This window comes from Hippocampus guttulatus, chromosome 6 (genome assembly GCF_054856545.1).
Source record: "Hippocampus guttulatus isolate MCC_2025c chromosome 6, RoL_Hgut_1.0, whole genome shotgun sequence".
NCBI lineage: Eukaryota > Metazoa > Chordata > Actinopteri > Syngnathiformes > Syngnathidae > Hippocampus > Hippocampus guttulatus.
The window spans coordinates 22,947,988-22,965,500 of NC_141266.1; the positions used below are offsets into that span (position 1 = coordinate 22,947,988).

General features: G+C 49.6%; 1 protein-coding gene across 1 annotated transcript in view; it reads left to right on the top strand.

Moving 5' to 3' along the window:
• Positions 1-11,847, top strand: part of erfl3 (Ets2 repressor factor like 3) — a 45,816-nt gene extending 33,969 nt beyond the window's left edge. Inside the window, exons 2-5 of the mRNA XM_086113892.1 lie at positions 1,478-1,712; positions 9,207-9,322; positions 9,430-10,544; positions 10,891-11,847. Of these exons, the coding sequence (XP_085970018.1) occupies positions 1,478-1,712; positions 9,207-9,322; positions 9,430-10,544; positions 10,891-11,553 (2,129 nt within the window). The 3' untranslated portion in view covers positions 11,554-11,847. The remainder of the gene's footprint in view (positions 1-1,477; positions 1,713-9,206; positions 9,323-9,429; positions 10,545-10,890) is intronic.
• Positions 11,848-17,513: the final 5,666 nt, after the last annotated feature.

Consider the following 17,513-nt stretch of genomic DNA (forward strand, 5'->3'; position numbering starts at 1 on the left):
ATCTTTGTACCAGGCAGTTTACAGTTTTGTTTTTTTGTTTTTTAAATTGCGGGCTGCACCAGAGTGATGGTTGGCCTCAGAGGCCTTCGTTCTACTTGTGGAACGCCATAAAATCAAAATAATGCCCAGCAGATGGACAGCTGGGCTCAGGTAGCAGAGTGGAAGATTGTGGCTTCAAACCGGAGCCCCCCCCCGTGACCACGTTGAAGCAAGATACACCAATTGCCTTTTTTCCTCCAGGTTCTTATTTTCAATCATTAAATTAAAAAAAAAATCAATCGATATCAATAGCAGCCAATATGAAATATGACTTCAATCCCGATATACTTTTCAGTCCTATCTCGGACCATTTTTAACTCCGGTTAGTGGGAGTTGAAATCACAAACGCTCCAAATTTTAAGTCTGGTCAACACTTTGGTCAAAAAAATGCCTTGGTTTGGCTGTTTATGTTCCAAAAATAGTTGTTGAATAAAAAGATTCATCCCGCAGGCTTGGAGTTTCACATACGTGGTTTGAATAGGACAACATCCGTCATTCAAGAGCGACTAGAAAATGCAGATGTGGTTTGGAACCAAGCTAAAAATTAAATAAGGTTAAACCAACAAGTCTCACGGGGGTGGGGGGGGGGGGGGGGTGGTATGCCTTGGAAGCCACAATTCGCACCAAAAGCCAGGAAGTGACCAGCAACAGAAAATCTGGTCCACGGAGGAACACAATGACGAGAGCGTGTACTTGACTCGACCGACAGAACTCGTGAACAGTCATATCGGACAAACGAAGTTGAACTTGTCATTTTCTTCTTTTATTTCTATATCTCACTACCCAAATGTCATACGAGTGAATTATTCTGAGCTCAACGTGATGTCATTGCCGATATTGCGCGCGGCGTTCGTTCCCGTCGAGTGCGAATGGGACTCTTGTTTTCTTCTTGTTTCTTGGAAAGCCGGATTGGTGTTTTCATGCAGTTTCCTTTTGACTCGCGAAACTGACATGCAAAGCCGCCAGCCGGCCGGGGTCGAAGCGAAACTTGTTTTGTGAGCCATCCATCGCACTACAGATCAAACTTTGCTCAACTAAAAATAACAAAAGCATATTCCGGTGGAAATGTGAGCGGGCTTTTTCCCCAAAGCGAAATTTGCTCGAGAGCAAGCAAACGGTGTCGAGGAAGCAGAGGGAAAGGTGAGCGAGCAGACGTTCGTGCCGGACGTGAAATATGAATGAGGACAGACACTCCACCGCGAGCCCGACTAAGCCGCACTCTTATGCGCGAGCTATACTTGGCGAGACACTCGTAATCCTCTTTGCTCTCGTAGACTCCACTCACCTGAAACGGCTACAAACCGCTGACTCCCATCAAACAAATCTGGACTCCTCGTGTGACCCGCGACTTGCCGTTCGACATCGATTGCGCATGATTTTGTTACTCACAGGCCGCCTCCTTTTTTTAATTTTAATTTTTTTTTTTAACCCATGACAGGTTTCGCCTTCCCCGACTGGGCCTACAAGCCGGAGTCGAGCCCCGGATCGCGGCAGATCCAGCTGTGGCACTTCATCCTGGAGCTGCTGCGGAAGGAGGAGTACCACGACGTCATTGCCTGGCAGGGAGACTACGGCGAGTTCGTCATCAAGGACCCGGATGAGGTGGCCCGGCTCTGGGGGGCCAGGAAGTGCAAACCCCAAATGAACTACGACAAACTCAGCAGGGCACTGAGGTAAAAAAAAAAAAAGGCAAACATTTGTTCTTTGTGGACGCGTTGAAACGACCTTAAGACAGAAGTTGAATGAGTGTTGATTATTTTGAAATCAGCAAACTTGACGAAGGGGCAATTACTCGGCAGCGTTGTTCATAGCTCGGCCACCAAGCGCGCAGCTGCTCTGACGCAATCGACTTACTCGAGCCACGTGCTCTCCCCAAAAAAAAAAAAAAAAAAAAACCAATGTACAAAAGATGAGATGAACACCCGTTCCGCCAAGTGTGTCGGCTTCCTCCCGAGAGAGACTTTTGACTCGCCGTCTTTCTCTTTTGGCTTCAGTGAGCGCAAAGCATGCTTTGAGATCAGCCAAGCCAATATACAGAAGGAGTCGTTTTTCCACAAGTGCCTCATTGCCCACCGCCTTGACGGAAAAGTCTCTTCGGCATCTGCTGAACAGACGGAGGTGCCTCGCCTCGTCTGGCTGTTTGCAGGTGGAGCCCAAATTGTCAAGCGTACAAGAATCCGTGACAAGGCTCGGATGACTTTTCCGTCTCGTGGGGTGAAGTTGACTGGAAGCGTTTCATTGGGGCCCCGCGTAGGCGCCGGCCGGCCCTTTTTTTTTTACACTTTGGCGCTCTTTCAGCCCATCGGTCATGTGTGTTGAATCTCCAAATAGCAACGAGCCAACGCTGGCCACGTGCCCTCGCGCGCGCTGTTGACCTGTAGCAGTACGGCACGCTTTGCGCCAAGTAAAACGATCAACTATTTTGCTGGTACTTTTAATTTCCAACCGTCGACACGGAGCCGAGACTGTCGGCGCGTCGCACCGGTGTTTTGGCTGTTTAAAAAAAATTTTTTTTTTTTAATTTTTAATTTTTAGCGCTCCTGAATCGCCTTTTGAATTTAGACCTTAGATCAACTCGGTAAGCTGCATGATGGGTCTGAACAAGAATAGAGTTTCAAGGATTTACATTGTTTTAAATAGAAGTCTCTTTTTTATGATTATTATTATTTTTTTAACTGCCCGCTCCTTTACCTTTGAGATTAGGATCCCTCGCAAAGTCAAGAGTCTGCATTTAGAATTCCTCCATCAGGCAGGCAACGAATGTGAGCTGGGACACTTGCGGTCATGCCGATTATTTATAGCGTGTCCGCCCGTCCTCTCGAGCTGTGACAGATTTGAAGCTTAAGCAGTGGTAAGCGCTTAAATATAGCGAGTCTTTGCATCCCATCTCTCGGCGTCCTCCTCCGTTCTTGTTTTGGGCTGCTGCGGATGAATGGAGCAAAGTCACCTTTTAGGTGACAAGGGCGGGCCAACGAGCGGGGCCCCACCTGACGTGACTGGGGGAGAGGGGGGGGGGGTCTGTCCTCAGAGCCATGCTGGGGTGATGCACATCCAGAGTGAAGTGGCGGCAGGATTAGCGGCACTAAAGATGAATGAAGCGGCGCGCACGCGTGCTTGTTAAGAGGGCGGGCCAGCTTGTGGCCCTCATATGGAGAAAACCTGGAGTGTGGCAATTAGCATCCCCATGCAGGCGCACCTTGAAAAGTGTTCCTTTTCATCATCCCCCGTCATTACTCGCACCTTTTGTTATTATTCCACGTCTGCCTGCTGAACACATGGAGAAATTATAGCCCCCCCCCCCCCCCACCCGCGTTTGTGGGTTGGCTGTTCCAGGGGCTTTTGATCCATTTATTGTCAGAACGGCACGACGGTCCGTCAACGGTCCGGGGCCCTTAACTCATTCAGTACCAACCAATTCTGGACCAAGTCTGAAAAGACGTTTAAAAACGTCTTTGGGAGTGAATGAGTTAATGGTCCACAGGGTAAACGGTCAAAAACTTTTTAAAAAAATTTTTACTCTGGCATCGCATGCATCCAGACAGCGACTTAATGAGCCCCCAGCCCACTTTTCTCACAGGCACATCTAACGGTCAGCAATAGCGCACTTGGGTTCCCTATACAGAGGTCAGAGGGGGCTGGCGCACACAGCTGGAAAAGATTAACAAGCCCACACGTGTGCACATTCACGTACACAAGCGCGCCATTGTATCCGAGACCGTCTGGCTCACATGCATGTTTGGTGTGTTAGCTTCACTTCCAAATGTATTTGAGCAGCGGTGGACCACCGCGACGGGCCTCGATAAAAAGAACCGGCAACCTATGCTAAAAATGCCAACGCTGAATGAAATCATACGGGAAGCGCGTTGAAACCAGTCGCTCGAGGGGTCGAAAACCTCTACAGCCATCTTACAGCCATGTTCTTAGTGTAAGCGGTAGACATCAGCGGGGACACACACACTGAGCTCTGACCCCCCCACCCCGAATATAATTTTAATAGTTAATCCATCTGCCATGTGGATGGTTTGTTTGACTGTTGGCTGGGCATATTTTTTTTCAAGCAAACGGTTATCCGAACTTGGAATCGGCAATGCGCACGTCCACGTCACCTCGCTGACCACATCCGCACATCAGGCTGCAGGAAACGCACTCGGCCAGCTTGTAGGTCAGAAGGCCTCCGTGGCAGGAAAGTTCACGCCGGCACGGTTATCGCCTTGAGTTCAGTGTGTACGTGTGAGCTTCCCATTGTGCGTCCCCGCTGTGTATGTGTTTGTGTACACGGGTTGGTTTGGTGTGTGTTTGTACGCGTGCGCCCTGCGCTGTCCTGACCGAATAAGACTTGTGTATGGCCCACACTTACACACAGAGTACATATTAGCATTCACAGAACCTGTGATCACCATAATCAGACCCTCAGCAAGACCACCACACCCTCCTACTCTCACACACACACACACACACACACACACACACATAGACCATGTAACACTTTGACTAATCACATCCCACGTCAAGCCCACACCGCCACACATTTCAGTTCTTTAGTGAGATGGTAAACACTCATCATTGATGACTCACGGCCAAAAAGCCCGCGTGTTTATCTTGCTCACACGCACGTGCGCACATGCCTGAGTTCTGTGTGTGTGTGTGTGTGTGTGTGTGTGTGTGTGTGTGTGTGTGTGTGTGTGTGTGTGTGTGTGTGTGTGTGTGTGTGTGTGTTGACGAAAGAAGCTGAAAATAAACGGGGCTCATAGGGAGTATTGTAATCCCGACTTCCTGTCACCGTCAGCGCCGATTTACGGCGCAACAATGGGCAAAGGCGCAGCCTGTGCCGCACTCGCCGCTGGGGTCGCCTCCACAATGCTTTTTGTGTGTTTGTTTGTGGGACGACACTATGGTGAGCTCATGCGTGTATCGCGTGTTGTGGGGTGAGAGGTGGTGGTGGTGGGGGGGGGGGGGTTGCTCTGAATGAGAACCTTCTGGAAGAGGTGTGGCAGGTTTAGGCTACATCTGTATGCATGCAAAAAAAAAAACTTCCAAACGGAGCGATCACCCCTAATCAGAAGACAAACCAATTTTTAGAAAATCAACAGTTGTAAGTCAATGAGTTGTGACGAAATATCACATGTGAATACTTCAGGTTGAACACATGATGATAAGCCTCAGATTTCTTTTTAAACCCAAATACATTTTCAAATAGGAACTGATGGAAATGTATAGGATTTGTTCTGTGGTCTTCGTCATCATTTCAACACCTGCTAACAGTATTGGAATTTGAACATTGACTGTCGTTTGTTACAAGACGTGTAAAAATGAGTTTGGGGGAAATTGGAGCCTTGGCCAGCTGACAGGGCAAATGCGACAAAAAACCCCCCCACAAAAACCTTTACGCTTATGGACAATTTGGTCTTCAATGAAGCAAACTTGCATTTTTTTGGAGTCCGAGTAACTGCAGAAACACTGAACATCTTTGCTTTTATGGCAAAATGGCCACGACGAGGGATGGGCATATGACGGGGGCACCAAAATTCACTTCGTCCCTTCAATTCACAGACTGGAATCGCTCGCGACTTCATCGAAAGCTTTGCCGCCGTTTTCCCCGAAGGCTTTCTTCGCTTTGATTGTTGAGTCCGCACGTTTGGTTCAGCACAAATCGGTCAAGGGTGAGATGTTTCAGTGTGGTGGGGGGGGGGGGGGGGGGCTGGCCACCTGTGGATCCACCGCCATGGATTTAGGCGCGTAAGAGAGTGACGGGCAACTAAACGCAGGCACTCCAAGAATCTCTTTCTTCTCTTTTGAAGTGAGTTCAAATGCTCTTCAAAGAGTGTCTGCCCGCATGATGGAGAAGGGCAGGAGGAGGAGGGGCGGCGGGGGTGGGGGGGGGGTCGGCACAGGAAGAGAGTGTTTGACCATGTGCTCTGTACGCAGCCGCGGGCGCCACAAGCTTGAATGAAGTTGTTGTCTCGCTCAAACGCAACCGCCATTGGGAAGGCGCCGCCCGCTACGACTCTTTATTGCAGCTCATCATTTGCGCCCATCCATCCATTTTCCGATCCACTTTATCCTCACGAGTGGCTGCTGGAGCCTGTCCTAGCTGTCTTGGGCCAGTAATCGGGAGACACCCTGAACCGCTTGCCAGCCGCGCTCACACTCGCACCTAGGGACAATTTAGGGGGATCCATTAACCTGTCATGCTGTCAAGTTGCACGATGGTGGTGGACCCCAAAAAGCAGGCAGGAGGGACGAGCAGGGTGTACTTGACGAATCGTATTAAAACATAGAGAAAACTAAATCCAAAAACATTGTCCTAATAACGAAACGAATCCAAAGTAGCAAACAAAAACCATGACTGAAACTCAAAACGATCAATAACAGCCGCAAAGAGCAACAACAAACAAACACGACAGTAGCCAAAAGCAAAGAATGACCCGACGCTGAGTGTTCGGGCTGGCAGTCCTTTTAAAGCACCAATTACATAATGACCAACAGGTGTGCAGCTGCAGGGAGAGCCCTACAGTGCCACCTGTTGGTCACAAACCGAATCATGACACATGCGTGGTTTTGGAATGTGGGAGGAAACCGGACTACCCGGAGAAAACCCACGCAGGCCCGGGGAGAACATGCAAACTCCACACAGGGAGGCCGGAGCTGGAATCGAACCTGGTACCTCTCCACTGTGAGGTCGACGCGCTAACCGCTTGTCCACCGGGGCCGCCTGTCTCCAAAACATCCCGACCTTCAATCTTGAGGCAATATAATGCGGAGGCGGCAATTTACAACGCTTCGCATGGCGTGTTCGAGAGGGTTAAAAGATTTCTTCTCGAGCTATTCCCAAAACGTTTTTGAATTGATTCATCATGTGTGAAAATAACAGACGACACGGGGACAGACCGACGCTCTCCGTTGATGAATAAGTATGAAATTGACCATATTTGGGCATAAAGCGTCCCCTCCAAACAATGATAAGTTCTGTCTATAATGTTTAGTTCTGACAATTGCGGGCCGGTCTGGAATGTGTCCCATGCGATAAACAACTTTCGCACTTTGCAAATCAGCGACTGGCTAAGACTGATGAGAAATGCTTCTGTTGTTGCCATGGCCGGCGGATTCTCAGACGACCGAAAATATTGGTGGACGCACATTTCCCACTTTGAAGTAATGTACACGGCTCATGCCGGCGAATAAGATAGCGTTCGTTTTGAGACTTGAAGTCACCTTTTCAACCTCAACTTCGAGTTGGCTCGTGGGCTTCTCTGATAACATGTAATTGAGGACAAAGAGCTTCTGGGGTTTTCTTTTTTTTTTTTTGAGCAGCTGTGGTGTAAAACTTGACAGGCTCTGGCCTAATACGGTTGTTAAACACGTGTACATTCTTGAGCGTCCGATCATCCGTTGCTTCAAAGTTGCTTCCTCGCACATATCGTTGCGCTTTCACTATTCATTCAAGCTGACACGTATTATGCGCCCATCCATCCATTTTCCGATCCGCTTTATCCTCAAAAGGGTCGGGGGGGGGGGGAGTGGTGCTGGAGCCTATCCCGGCTGTCATCGCCAGGGACACCCTGAACCGGTTGCCAGCCAATCGCAGGGCGCAAAGAGACCAACAACCACCCGCGCTCACACTCACACCTCGGGACAATTTTGAGTGTTCAATCAGCCTGCCGTGCATGTTTTTGGAACGTGGGAGGAAACCAGAGGACCCGGAGAAAACCCGCTCAGGCACGGGGAGGCTGGAGCGAACCCGGTGCCTCTTCACTGTGAGGTCAACGCGCGGACCACCGGGCTGCCACGTATATTAGAAGTGGACATTTTTGCAACATAAAAACTCCAAACTGCCAGCCCTCAAGTCAGTTTCACTTCACCTGAAATCGCGCTGCTCCAGACACGCGGTCAAAACCGTCATGATCAACGGGCGCCCGTGTGCTCACCTGCACAAGCCCGCAGGCACCCGCGTTGGCTCGCGCGCCGGCCTTAACCGCTGCCGGCCGAGCGACGCGCGTTCATCCCGCCGAAGCGCACTCGACGCACGGCGCGCGGCGGCGTTTGAGCAGGACCCATCACCCGCCTCCTCTTTGACTCGGCTCGAGAGGTTACGTAAAGCGGATGTGGATCCCAGGAAGTTAAGCAAAGGCGGTGTTACATAAAGAGATGGAGCCGGACAAAGGTTAATAAAAAATGCAGCCTTGTACGCTTGGCAGGAGCCACGGGAGACGAAAAGCTTGTGCGGCGAGCGTACGGAAGGGAGAACAACAGAGAAATGCGGCTTACATAAACAAATGACGACGGGCCAAATTATTAGTGCCTCCGATGTTATGTAAAGAGATGATTCCATGGCGCAACGCGAAAGGCCGAATGTTCTTCACCTTACGACACAGAAAACGCACACGCGTGTACGCGCGCACAGACGAATGTTGACTCGGTCCATTCGCTGCTTCTCATCAACCTGTTGCCTTTTCATCCCGTCACCCCCCCCCCCCCCCAACCCACTGACCCCGCCGCGGGTTCGCTCTGTCACGCAACACTCGGTAATCTGCGTCTTTTAACAAAGGCCTCACCAGCAGCTGGGTGGACATGAAACGGAATCGATCTTTCTTATCACTGTACAGTGAAAAAGAAATGGAAACAAAAGTCACACAGCTACATGCTCAAAAAAGAATTCTTTGAATTTTTGCAACATATGTACCTGAAGACTTTCATTCTTTCCCTCCCCGTGTTTGCGACTTGTCTCTTCAATCATCTTTCCCCACTGAAATGAATGGAAATGGCATTTATCCATTCCGGCCACACACACACACACACACACACACACACATTTGCTTCACCTCAATGCAGAAATACAGATCAACATGTCGACGGCCACTCCTCTGTAAGCCATTGCAATATCAGTCATGCCTGTCGGAGGATAAAGAATACATGCCCATAAAGACAATAAAAAACATTCCGATGATCCTCCGCGTACATGTGGCCCATTTTTTTTTAAGAACAGAACCGTACTTAATTGTCAGTCCAGAAACTGTTTTCAAGTGAGGATTTCATTCTTGAGCGAAACATGATCAGCGTGCGTCAGTTGTCTTGCCCTATATTGATTTTTTGCCGTAGCGTCGTACGACGAGATAACGTCTGCGCTGCGGCTAATCTTTGGCGCGTTTGCCGTTTTTTTTTGTCATCAGGTACTACTACAACAAGAGAATCCTCCACAAGACCAAAGGCAAGCGCTTCACCTACAAATTCAACTTCAACAAGCTGGTGTTGGTCAACTACCCGTTCATCGACGTGGGCTCCGCCGGTAAGCGTTTCTGCGCCTCCTTCTCCCACAATATGACGGCGCGCCGATGTTGGATCGGATGAGAAAGCTCCGTTGTTTCTCACTCCCCTCGACTCTGTGGTCTCCAGGAAACGGCGTCCCTCAGAGCGCCCCTCCGGTCCCTTCCGGCGCAGGGACCCACTTCCGCTTCCCTCCCTCCACGCCCTCCGAAGTGCTCTCCCCGAACGAGGACCTGCGCAGCCCCGGAGGCCTGTACGGCTCGGTGGCCCGCCGGGTGGCCCGCGGCTCCGTCAGCGACTGCAGCGACGGCACCTCCGTCAATTCGGAGATCGAGGACGGCGGTACGGGCGGCGGGGAGGACCGGGCGGAGAGGAGCGCGGGCGGCGGCTTTCGGAGCGTCATCCACCCCCGCTTGTCTCACGAGTCTCTGTTCCGCATCTACGGAGGAGCCGGCAACCCCGGCGCTCACCCGGGCTCCCGCGGCCCCGCCGGGCACCGCGCGCACCCGGAGCCTTTGTCCCCCTTCCCCGTGTCGCCCCTCCCCGGGCCGGGAGGCGCGGGCCTCCTGGCTCCGCCGCTGTCTCCGGCTCTCAGCATGACGCCCGCGTCCCACCTGGCTTACACGCCCTCGCCCACTCTCTCGCCCATGCTGGGCTCCCACTTCTCCTTCAACCCCGAGGACATGAAGCGCTACCTGCAGGCCCACACCCAGTCGGTGTACAACTACGGGCTGAGCCCCCGGGCTTTCCTGCAGTACCCCCACATCGTCATCCCTCAACCTCACCGGCCCGCCGCCGACAAGGCGGGCCCGGGCGGTGACCGGGGAGCGGCCGAGCGAGCCGAGAGGGAACGGGGAGGTGAGCGGCACCACCACCACGCCCCGCTCTCTCACTCCGCCCACCACCACCACCACCACCATCATCAGCACCAGCCACACTCGGCGCACCCTCACCCCCATTCCCACCCGCTGCACCACACGCTCCACCTGGGCGAGGAGCCGCCGCACGCGTCGCCCTTCAAGTTCAAGCTGCAGCCGCCTCCGCTGGGCCGCAAGCAACGAGACGGGCAGGGGCAGGGCAAAGGCCGGCAGAGCTCGCTGTCCTCCGCCTCGGGGTCGTCCACGTCCGGCCTGGGCTCCTCGCTGTCGTTTGGCAGCGACCTGAGCTCGGCCAGCGGCTCCGGCCTCATCTCTGCCTCCTCCTCCACGCAGTCCCTGAACAGCGCCGGCCTTCCTAAAATAAAGGTCAGAGGCCTTTGTTTTTTTTTTTAAATGCGATAAATAATCATGGCGGACCGGGATTGAGTCCTGCTGTAAAAAGCAAAAAAAAAAAAAAAAAAAAAAAAACCCAAAGAAAATGATTTTGTAAACTGAAGATATACCACAAAACAAAACCACTTTTTTTTTTTTAAATAATTCCAAAGACGGCTTACTTTACCCTCGAAATGTGCCGTGTGTATGTGAACTACGGGGCTCTCTAATTTGTGACCTCGAACGAATCTGATCAAAGATTTTTAGAGCGACTCTGCGTGCGTTCCATGTGGCTATTAACCTTGAGTGTTTTGTTTTTTTCCCGGCGTCTCCAACGCAGGTGGAGCCCATCTCCGACATCGAGTCGGAGGAAGAGGTGGAGGTGACCGACATCAGTGACGAAGACCCAGACGAGCGCGATGTCGACTTTGAGGTCTTTGCGCATCGCCTCTCCGGAGCCCCGAACCACCACCAGCACCACCAGCAGCTCCTCTCCAACGGCTCGGCCGCCCACCCGTCCCTCCCCGACGAGGACCTGGATGAGGACGTGTTCAAAGCCCCCGCCCCTCCCCCGCCCGGCCTCCTGCCCTTCCTGGCCTCACCGCAGGGCTACTCCACCAGCTCGCAACGCGGGCCGCCCACCCTCAAGACGGAGCCCGGCGAGCCGGCGGACGCCAGCCCTCCTCGCCATCCGCCGGCGCCGCCCCAGACCGAGTGCATCCCCCTCAAGTTGCGTTTCAAGAGGCGCTGGAGTGAAGACCAGCGCATGGAGGCCTCGCAGGAGGAGTCGGACGACAAGAAGGTCCGGCCCCAGGGGCGGAGGGACCTCCGCGGGAGCAACGGCCGGATGCAAATCGAGGAGGACGGCCCCGGCGAAGCGGACGGCCCGCTTGCGTCCGCTTATCAGAGCTCCGTGGGCCAGCCCTTGCCCGCGCATCGGCGGGCGAGCGCCGACTTGCATCGTGCCACGGCGCAGCTGTCCCTGGAGAACAAAGACTGCTGATGGCCTTGGACGCCCGAGGCGTGTCAATGGAAACTCTGTCAGCCCCGCAGCCTCTCCGCCCGGCCCGGCCCGACGTCACCTCAACCACCTTAACTCGTACTCGCCTTACTCTGACAGATGCCCCCCCCCCCCCACCGACAAGTTCTCTCGCAGGATTCTTCTGGGGACGCGTTATTTGGGACCTTTGTTTCAGCCGGTGCGTGTCCACCGACTGCCAAGCCACGTTTCCACCCAGCGGTATGGTTCCGTTTGCCGCGCCGCGGGATGCTAAAAAGATGCTCATCACGCGGGGGGGGGGGGGGGGGGGGGGGGGTGATACTGACATGAACTGCACGCCAGAAAAGGGGCGGGGTCTGTCACATTTCAAGCGGATCGGTTCCGATTCCCAGCGTCCGAGGTATTGATACCAATACGCAACGGGACCAATTTTGTCTCTGTTTCCCAGAATCAAAATCATCTTTATTGGCCAAGTATGTCAAACAAACGAGGAATTTGTCTCTGGTAGTGCAGGCTACGCCAGTATTAACATTAGCATCGAAAAAAAATACACTTTCAAAACATTGACAAACGACAAAAATGAATTATAAAAAAATAAATAAATAAAAATGAGCCAGAGTGTTGGCATAAAAAGAAATATAGAACGTTTTGTAAGGAACAAAGTCTAAATATGCTCAATAAACAGAAAAACACTATAGAAATATTACAAAGTACAAATTGCAAAGGTCTTTGTGACCTTGTGACACAAAGAACAAAGCTCAATAATTGTGCGTTTATTTGTGTTTATCTTTGTTCCGTCAACAAAATATAAAAAAGTCCAGACTTGGGTACGCGTGCGTCCCTTCTCTTGCGCTTCGTACCCCAGCGGTTGACCGCCGTAAAGTTAGCAGTGTTAAGTTTCTTGCAATTGGGCGAGATTGCGCGGCGGCCTCGTGGTTCAAGCACATCCCTCTACGCGTGCGCTGTCGTCGGCCGCCGACCGTTCCAGGGCGTACGCTCGCTCTCATGTCATGTCATCGGGGGGGGCGGGCGTAAGCAAGCGCACCCGCCATTCAAATGAGGACAAGCGCGATAGAAAACCGAACGATACCGCCGGGTGGAAACAGATCATGAGTGCACTGGAATCGGACAGACTCGCGGACGGTTACTTTTCCCTCCCCAAGGCCAGTCGCGCTCCGAAGCGCAACTCCTGCCTCTTGTTCCTTTTCCTCAGGGGTTTCCCCTTTGCACCCCCCCGCCCCCACCCCCGTACCGCATCCCCACCATGACAAGTGCCTGCATTTACTCGCCTCGCTTGGCGGGAGGATGAGAAAAATGGCGGACAAAAGGGGGCTCTTTCAGGACAGGAGGGTGTCAGGTGCTGACGCGTGGCTCTTCAACCTGCCCCCCCCCCCCCCCCCCCACTCAGGGAAGCCAGTTGCCGCCTGGAAAGGAAAAAAAAAAACAGAACGGGCGTCCTCCCAGAGCTCCCTTGTGCCCCGCCTGACCTCCCGGCTGCCGCCGAGGGTCCGCTCTCAGAGGAAAGCTTCTCACACACACACACACACACACACAAATTTATAAGTGGTCAACTCAGCCAGCAAACACACACTTTGACATGCTCTCACGGGCTTTTTTTTTTTAACACTTATTTTACAATTTATTTCAAATTAAGATAGTAAGAATGTCACCTATAGATAATCCCCGGACAGCACTACGGAATCAACTCGGCGAGCGTGTGAGAGTGCTGTGATCTTTGACACACACCCTCTGAGTGAGTGAGTATTAGTGAGAGTACAAATGTGTGAGAGAAAGCGAATGGAGGAAAATGAGAGAGAAAGTGAGCATTTGTGGCAAAAAAAAAAAAAAAAAAAGTGAGAGTGAGGGAGAGTTTGAGAGTGTGAGAAGAACGTTTGTTTGGGGAGCGTTTGAGAAAGTGAGTGACTGAGAGAGCGTATCCGAGGAATTATAGGGGCGCGTGAGAGGCTGAGTGTGTGACAAAGTATATGGAGAAAAATTCAAGTGAGAATCGGTGTGTGTGAGAGAACCTATGCGGAGAAAAAGAGCGGGTGGTCGCCGATGTGTGCGAGGGCGAATTGGATTGGATTGGATAAGCTTTATTGTCAAATGTACTGTATGTGTAACATACAACACAGATGAAATTTTCTTCCCTCTCAACATAAAACAAGGATATGGTAAATAGTGAAACTTTGGTGGGGGGGTTGGTCGTTTTTCCAACATCCACCTAAACCCTTCACGGCTACTTTTCTGATGAGTATGTGCACGTGAGAGCTCGGTACTTCATGATTAGATTGAGATTACCAGTAAAACCCTTAATCGTGTTGCTATTTACAGTCCTTTTCACGCCGTACACTGTTTTCTGTTCACGGCCCCTGCAGAGTCACCCACCCCCCTTCCCATGAGTGAGTGCGTGTAAGTGTGTGAGAGAAAGAGAGAGAGAGTGAGAGGAACAAATTGTACATAGGATGACTCGCGATCTCTTAATCTTGTTTCTATCTTTACCAGTCATTTTCGCAGCCACACCTGAACACCACGGTTGTGCATCACCTCGCGAGTGCCTGTGTGTGTGTGTGAATGTGAATGTGAATGCGCATGCGCAGCTCAGAGCGAAAGGGGAGCCAACAAGGTGTTGAAAAGGTTAATCATTACTGTAAGAAAGCGTCTGACTCATGCCCCCAAATGCCCCCGCACACACACACACACACACACACACACACTATTGGCACTTATTGGTGTCACGGGACCAGACAGATCCATAAGACCCCCAGGCAGCTCTGTGATTAAATTCCCCTCACTCTTGTCTGGATGAGAGCATGTCACTCACGCATATAGCACACACACACACACACACACACACACACACACACACACACACACACACACACACACACACACACACACACACACACACGCCCGCCCGCCTGCGTGTACTTGTCACTAACCACTGCCTTATTGCTGACTTTTCCCCCAAAGCGTCTTTCCCTCGCTTACAGAACGGAGCACAAAGATTCTCAACCGAGAGGATGAAAGTTTATTTTTCTGATGTGAATATTGTTCTTAAGGTCCTCTCACTTGGCATTATGATGACTTACTATTTCATCGCCTTTTTCTGTCATGTACATCCAAATCCCCGCCGGGCCTCTCTTACCCTTTTGAGAGACTTAACCTGGTGTATTAGAACTCAAATGAGTCCAATCTTATCCATTTTATTTTTATTTTTCCATCCTGAAAAGTCTTTTTTTTATCTTGTAGTTTTTACCTTGGGGGAGGTTGTGTCAATTGGGAGGGGGGGGGGATAACTCAGATTGTGTGGACTATTGTTTGTGTAAACGTTACGAGCTTGTTACATAACACTCCTGACCTGGAGAGGAGCTGAGATCAATTAATCCCATGACGTAACATCATCATTTCCCCCCCCCCCCCCACCCCCTCCCTCCTTGTGGGTTGTTTTTTTTTTTCCCCAGCCGCTCCTCCCTTCCCTCCCCAAAAGTTGTAATTACGCTGTAATCAGGGTTAATTAAAAACCGTTAAAAGCCAAAACAAACGCTCTGGTGTGTTTGTGTCTACACTTGTATGCAAATGTATCAGTGTTGTGTTCAGGGACCGGCAACCCGAGGCCAAGGCCAAGGACCAAGGACTTGCCTCCAAGGCCAAGGACCAAGGACTGATTTTGAAACTGAGGCCTAGCCGAGGACATGTATAAAACAATGCTATCATACCACTTGGCAGGTCTTCATGATTTGCAACACCCCTCCATCATAACCCCTTGCACTCCCTAACGCTCGTATGAAGTGTTTTTATTCAAAGAGTAGAACAGTCAGGGTACGTGTTATTTATACTGAGAAAAACAAAAATCAAAGCATATGATATACATTAATGAATTAATGTTTTAGTGCAGTAGTTTCTTAATATGAAGTAAATCAACACTCAACAGGCATGACATGGCACGGAAGACAAGTTGAGAAATGACTTTGCATAGAAGTCAATCAGCTTACTCTTGAACGGTATTTTTCTGTCCATCAAATTGTTGCGCTCTCCATGTCCTCTTTTCTTCTCATGCTCTCCTTCCTGTCACCATCCCGATCAGGAGCCAGATGTAGCCATCTTTTGATTGTGACATCAATTTCCTGGTCTGAGGCCCAAGATGTTAGGCTGTTAGGTCTCACAGCGGCTCTAAGAACTGTAAGAAAACAAGAATGGACAGTGTGTTAGGAAAACAAACATTTGTACATGTCATGAACAATGAATAGTTAGTAAAAATAACCCTTGAAATTTTTTATAATAATAATACATTTCATTTATAAGCGTCTTTCAAGACACTCACACGTTACAACCAAAACTAAACTAGGTGTGATGCTGTGGGCGGAATATTTGCCACCAAAAACTAAACGTGAATAACTTTTAAATAGTTTATACGGAATTTGAATGACATGAATTGAAGGTCAGTGGCTCGGATAATGGATGGATTTGTATATTTTACTCTGAATCATATTGAATAACTGAATCTGAATTGTACAATCTGAATTTGAAACGATAGACTTTTTTTTCTTTGAAACTATATTTGGTCCTCACTGAAAATTAAATTCTGTTTATTTTAATATTCAGTATTACAAATACAAAACGATGTTTTTTCAACGTCAGATTTTGTTTTTGAATTGAGGTACTAAGTTTTAAATTAACTTCACGGTCAAGTATGAAGTATCCGGTTTGTATTGCAGCAAACGGAATCAAAATTAATATCATTGTATTTCAGTGCAGAAAGGGTTCTTTTTGGCAGCACCTCTGACTGTTCAATCACCTACATTTTCACAAGTGGTGTGTCGGTCGCGAACGAGCCGGTACAAAGAGCCGGCTCTTTGGAGTGAACGATGAGCCGTTTTTAGACGAAAAAAACGACCATGTAGAGTAAGGTGTATTTAGCCCAAAAAAAACCCCACCGTGTATAGTCAAGCGTTTTTCGACGAAAAAAACGACCATGTATAGTAAGGCATTTTACCAAAAAAAACCAGACCATGTGTAATAAGGTGTTTTTAGCTGAAAAAGACGACCAAGAATAGTAAGGTGTTTTGAGCCGGAAGAAAACGACCATGAATAGTAAGGCGTTTTAACAAAAAAAAAAAAAAACGACCATGTATAGTAAGGTGTTTTTAGCCGGAAAAAACGACCATGTATAGTAAGGAATTTTTGGCCGAAAAAAACGACCATGGCGTTTTTGGCCCAAAAAAAAAAAACGACCATGTATTTTTTTAGTAAGGCGTTTTTAGCCGAAAAAAACGACCATGTATAGTAAGTCATTTTTGGCCGAAATAAAACGACCATGTATATTAAGGCATTTTTGGCCGAAAAAAAACCACCATGTATAGTAAGGCGATTTAGCCGAAAAAAATAGACCATGTATAGCACGGCGTTTTTGCCCTAAAAAAACGGCCATGTATAGTAAGGCGCTTTTAGCCGAAAAAAACAGACCATGTATAGCATGCCGTTTTTGGCCCAAAAAAACGACCATGTATAGTAAGGCGATTTTGGCCGAAAAAAAAACGACCATGTATAGTTAGGCATTTTTGGCCGAAAAAAACGACCATGTATAGTAAGGCGTTATGGGCCGAAAAAAACGACCATGTATATTAAGGCGTTTTTAGCCGGAAAAAAACGACCATGTATATATAGTAAGGCGTTTTTAGCCGAAAAAAAACGACCATGTATAGTAAGGCGTTTTTAGCCCAAAAAAACGACCATGTATAGTAAGCCGTTTTTAGCCCAAAAAAAACGACCATGTATAGTAAGGCGTTTTTGGCCGAAAAAAACGACCATGTATAGTAAGGCATTTTTAGCCGAAAGAAACGACCATGTATAGTAAGGCGTTTTTAGCCGAAAAAAAACAACCATGTATAGTAAGTCGTTTTTAGCCGAAAAAAACGACCATGTATGGTAAGTCATTTTTAGCCGAAAAAAACGACCATGTG